Below are 6,000 nucleotides of genomic sequence, written 5' to 3' on the forward strand. Positions count from 1 at the left end.
CAATGCTAAACGACATAGACAGTGGCGCCACCAACCTGGTTCATTTTTGTTGCACATCAAAATGAGCCGCCTACACGCATCATTCTGAGTTCAGTTTTTTTCTGTGTTTGCAAATAGTGAGTTAAAATTGTTTTCTAAAAGTTTTTTTGTCTCTTTATGTTTAGGTCATTTCCACTAATTTTTTCAAAGTGATCACAATGTTTAATTCATAAAAATTAGCTGTCATCAGTAACTTTTCGACATACAAAAAAAATTCGCATACACATTCAATGTATTAATTATTCTATGACTATTTTGAAAATGTAAAAAATAAGGAGTTGTGCTCCAGCGATAGTGGGGAGTTGTGCCTCACATCATATTTGGCAGTTAATTTGGCATAATTCTAATACGCACACTCTATTTTTATTTTGCATTATTTATGAATAATTAGAATGTTTTATGCAATTTAAATATTGTTCTTTAGTGAAATGAAACTTTTGGCATCTGTATTTACTGTGAGTGAAATTAATTACCTAGTTTATAAATCAATTATTTTTAAAAAATTTAATTTTATCTAAATTATCTAAAATTAATCTTTTAATGAAATGTCATAGCAATATTTTTTTGCTTTACTTATAAGGTCTTTTGCATTCTCAACACTTCTCTCTATTTTTAGTAGGAAAAAAGTTATAAGTAAAGCAAAAAAATATTGCTCTAATTTGTTATTGTAAATATCTCAAAAATATGAAAAATTTCAAATTCAAAATTTGTACACTTATTTAGCACCGAAAGTACAATTTACCGAATTTTGAAAAAAATCCGAGACATGACCCTGTATTCTCATATGAAATACCTCATATAAGTATATATAGTTTACAATGACTTCACGCGCTACAAAAACTAAATAATTTTTTTCTCGAAAACTATAAGACATACCATCTTTTTCAAGGTCTTAAATTTTTCAGGACATTGTAGAGAATGTTCATGAATATTTTGAAAAAAATCGAAGATATACTTTTCGAATTATTTAAACAATTAAAATTATTTTTTTAATAAAAATTTAAATTTTTCAATTTTTTTTTTTAATTTTATTCATGAAAGAGCTTCTAAATACGAGTATTTAAAAAAAAATTCATCCCGATTGATTAAAAATTACGAAAGTTATAATAAATCAAAAAAAAAATTACTAAAAATTTAAATGTGTAATATTTTGAAAAATATTTTGAATTCTTTAAAAATACTTAAGATTTCTTTTTTTGGCCCTTAAAGGAACCCAAATTAACAATATTATAAAAATTTATCAAAATCGCCTAAGTCGGTGCGATCACTTGACGTGGAGTCGCTCTTATGACAAACAGTATTTGGTTACAAATGATGGTCTTACTGTTTTACTATAGGATTTATTAATTTTTTCAAACAAATGTTGAGGTAAATTTATTACTTTTAGATATTATTTAAAAAAACGTAGTAATTTGTTACATATTTATAGATTAGTACTAAAAATAGTAAATATTACAAAAAGTCAATTATTTCTGGACTATGCAAAGCAAAATAGTAAAACATAGTGTTACATTTTATAAAAATTACTCCTACGGGTCTCTCCGTGTATACCCAGATAGTAGACATAAGTTTAGCACTTCAGATGCCACCAAATGCAGTTAACGATGAGCACGAGATCTCTCTATTCTTTCAGTTTCTTGGCAATATAATTTTATTAATTGTCATTAGCAAGCATCATAAGCAAGTGATAGTATATAGCGGTTTTAGTGCAACAGTTATTTTTAAATACATAACGTTTTCAAGGCAATAGTTAAAACACTACTTTTATGTATCGAAAACTTTAAACGCGTTTTTTTCGAAACGTGTTTTTTAGCGCGCCGTGTAATGTATAGCTCAGCCAATTTTTAACCGATTTTAATCAAATTTACAATAAATCTTCTTTATCTTACTGGCTATTGCATGAGGAGCTCCCTTTTTGAAAAAAAATTTTTTAACAATTGTTTTTTAACATTGTTTATAAATAAGTAATTTTTTCAAAATGGTCCCAAATTCAAAAAAAAAAAATTTTTAGTTTTCTCTTCGTCATGCAAGCGTATTTGAGTATTTTAACAATAAAAATTTTGATTTTAGTTTAGATTTGTGACCTGTAGGTTATACGGCGCAAAATTAAAGATGCAACTTCAAACGCCTGTAACGCCGCCATTTTGTAATATTATTTAATAAAAAAAAATTTTATTAAGCTTATATTGTGTACTTTAAGGTATGCTTTACCTTAATTCAATAAACTTCGCCTGTTTTTTTTAATTCCTGAAAAAACGTTCATTTACACGAGTCTTTCTCCTGAAAGCTTGCAGTAAGCTTGAGACAAATTTGCCGTGCAAGATTGTCAATATTGCGCGGCAAGCTTGCTGCAAGCTTACGTGCTATCTGGATAATGTTATATATATTTCTGCTTGCTAAATTATATATTTATTTTTACAAATTCTATATTTTAAATAATACTTTTTCATACTCTGTATTAATTATTTTTATCTTTATTAATATTCTTCATTCTTCAAATAATATTTATTCTTATGTTTATTATATAGTTTGATAAGAATTTTAACAGTAATTATGAAAAGTACACTTTTTCCCTAAATTGAAACATTTTATTTTAAACTTTCATATTTTATCAATAAATGAAAATAAATTTCTTTCAGTGTCATAATAACTATTAAATTTGTTTGCAAATTGGACAGTTATTGAGAAGTATCTTTATTTCTTAAGTAATTTATTAAAACAATTTCAATATTATTATTTTTTAAATATTCCTTTTTATAATAAATGTTAACATTGAAATTTAAAAGTTAGAATATTCCTCGAATTCAAAGCAAAAGGTTAAATTATATAATTTTTTTGAAATTAAGCAATTTTTTTAAATAAATAATAAATAAATAATAAAATAAATAAATAAGGTGTATTCAGTGCCCCACTAGTGAAAATTCCCTAGATAAAGTTCACATTGTTGCTCAAGGCACTTCATACGGCCCTGAGTGTTTTTATTTTCGAGCGATAAAGATCGCGTCAATCGAGAACAGCACTACACATTCGTCTGTTCTCGATTGACGTTTTAGTGTACCTGTATTTCTTTCAATGGTATATTTTTTCACAATTAAAATATTTGAAAATTTTCACATTTGATGTAACCTAATAAAGCTGCACCATTTTTCGTATTATATTAAAAACAAATTGTTTTTGCTGAGTAAAATATATAATATCTCAAAATGGATTTCTTGGTTTGTTTTTTAAATGACCACCAGATTAAAAAAATTTTTTTTGCTTCCTATAAATTACCAATACCTGTAAATCATTAAATTATGATAAAGTTTAATTAAAAACAGAACTTCTTAAATATAAAAACATTGTTATAGAATTAAACTATTACAAATTTTATATTTTAAAAGTAACTGCAGTGGTTATGTGAGAAAAGTCATTTGTTTCAATTTCTCGAAATAAGAAAATATGGATTTATCACGTTTTGAAAATTTGCTCCTCAAATATATATGTCTATATATAAACCGAGAAATCTCGGAGATCGTTTGATTGTCAAAATAAATAAAAATTGATCAGCTTACCTAGGGTTAATCCGTTCACGATTATTTTAATGTTTATATTTATTTAAAAAAAATAATTTTTCCATAATTTTCTTTCAATTTGCTAGTAAATATATTCATATATATGTACAAACTTTGAGATGGTTGGCTAAAAAATTGTTAAAGTTAAAATAAAAAGGAATTTTAAGCTTTTTTCAGGCATTATGAGTTTTTGTAGCGAAGCAATATTTAAGTCAATTTCAAAAGGATTAACTATATTTTTCGTAAAATCTACACATGAAATTAAATATGTGTACCAAGTTTCAGCTTCTTAGTTCCTAAACTGTAAAAGTTAAGACGGGGGAACGCGCTTTTTTCAGAAATTTCGAGTTTTTCGAATATAACTATAGGCAATCCAATTCCAATCGGATTCACTATAATTTTCGTTTAATCTACTTGCGAAAATACGTATGCATACCTAGTTTGAGCTCAATCGGTTGAAATGGCTAGATTTTAAAGGGAGGGGGACATGAATTTGTGGACGGACATGAGTGAAACCATAAGGGTTCCGTTTCGCTTCACTGCGTGAACGGAACCCTAAGAACGATAAACTTGGTCGTTTCTCGGATCATGACGCTCGAATGCATTGTAACGTATAGGAATAGTGTAGCTGCTGATTCCAAATTGTCTCAATGTAATTCGATTTTTTTTACCTGCGAGTTATAAACTTTCAAAGAGAGGAGCCTATTCCTTTTGTTAAGTACTTGTTTAATATACTACTTTTTTTAAATTTGACATAAGATTCGTATATTTATCAACCACAAAAACCCTGTGAAACAAATATAAATTAATTTTAATGAAAATTTAAATAATCTTTCGTCATATTACTTTAAATTTGAATTTAAAAATTTTACTAATTAGATAGTAAAAAATTTTTTTCTACTGTTAGTTATAAATTTTAATAATTTAAAAGCAAAAAGGGAGACAATAATTCAAATTTCGGGAGTTGCTCAGACATTTTGAATTTTGAAAATTGATATGGTTTTGATTTGGTTCCAAAATCTCCGGTTAAACCGCAGAATTGTAACGTAAAGAGAGAAAGATTTCTTCTTATATGCCCTTATTTTGCAGTTTAAACAAAATTAAAATTTTATAACAATAAGTAGCGCCAGAAAAATCTTAATACCATATATGAAATTGTATCAAAAAGCGCTAAAATAATCATAGTAATTTCTTTCAAAATTTAAATCCCAGTTTTAAATTTGGTGTATACTAACCTTGTCTGAGCCTTTTTTGTTATACAATATGATGGTTAATCCTGTACTAACAAAAATAGATACATATTCAACTTTTGTCATCCTATTTTACACAAACACTATCACATTTTCACTTACACAAACACTAAACACATTCTGTTTTTTAAAATTGAAATATAAAACTTATGAAGCTCTGAAATACACTTTGTGTTTTAAATATTTACACACAAACTAGTTAAGAAAAATGGTTTCTAAATTGAATTTATCATAATTCTCACCGACAAAATAAACTTAAGGTTCAACTAATTAAATAAACTTTCAATTTTAAATAGAACTGAAACTTGTAAATTTTGTAAAACACTATCTTCAAACGAAATTTATAACTAACTGAATGGTTCATGCTACTTCCGCAAGAAGCGCTGCAATCGGCAAGTACATACAAACACAGTGCGTCTCATGCGAACACGCGGAAACCTACAATAGAGTTTCACCCACACGAGTTCAAGTGTTAGTTTCCGCAAGAGAAACGAAGGCGTCAATGGGGCTGATCATATTCTCTTTCCGTACACTTCTCTTCCCCTTCTCTAAAGCTTTCCATCAGTAAGCACAGCCTCCGAATGGACCAAAATGGCCGACCACTTGAATTCTCATTGGACGTTTGAAAGTCTACGAGGCGGGTCTTTCTACTCTATTCACTCACACAACTGAAACTCACCAAGCGATCCGACCTTCAATGAACATTCTATAACGTTCAACACTTTCTGAGTGCAACTACAAGTTTGATCCTATACCAGTTTCTTTCGTTTTACAAGTTATAAAGCGTAATTTAAAATAACTTGATATATTTAATGATACTTGCTTTAGACAATTAAACTGCTTTTATGATCACAGAAAATGAAATAATTGTTATCTACTAAATCAATTTTTTTCAAAGTAGAAATCTACAAACGAAGACGGGATATATATTAGCACCATTGCATACAAAATATAATGTCCACACATTTTTAAAAGATTTATTTTCCCAATGACAAGTTTCAGTATAAAAAATAAATTGTCTGAGTATACTAAAAAAATTGTTTTCTAACGTCTTTTGACAACGCTACTTATTACAATAAAATTCCCCAAAAATTCAATTACATTTAAAACATTTTTCAAAAGTAAAAATTTTCTCGAACTTAATTATTGGATAAAAT

General features: G+C 27.4%; 1 protein-coding gene across 1 annotated transcript in view; it reads right to left on the minus strand.

Annotated features, from left to right (window-relative positions):
- LOC127279870 (uncharacterized) overlaps window positions 1–5,305 on the minus strand; it is a 574,826-nt gene extending 569,521 nt beyond the window's left edge. Inside the window, exon 1 of the mRNA XM_051302516.1 lies at window positions 4,829–5,305. Within this exon, the coding sequence (XP_051158473.1) occupies window positions 4,829–4,909 (81 nt within the window). The 5' untranslated portion in view covers window positions 4,910–5,305. The remainder of the gene's footprint in view (window positions 1–4,828) is intronic.
- Between the last annotated feature and the right edge of the window lie 695 nt (window positions 5,306–6,000).

Source organism: Leptopilina boulardi, unplaced genomic scaffold (assembly GCF_019393585.1).
Source record: "Leptopilina boulardi isolate dan_hultmark-lab unplaced genomic scaffold, ZJU_Lbou_2.1 LbouV2_224, whole genome shotgun sequence".
Lineage (NCBI taxonomy): Eukaryota > Metazoa > Arthropoda > Insecta > Hymenoptera > Figitidae > Leptopilina > Leptopilina boulardi.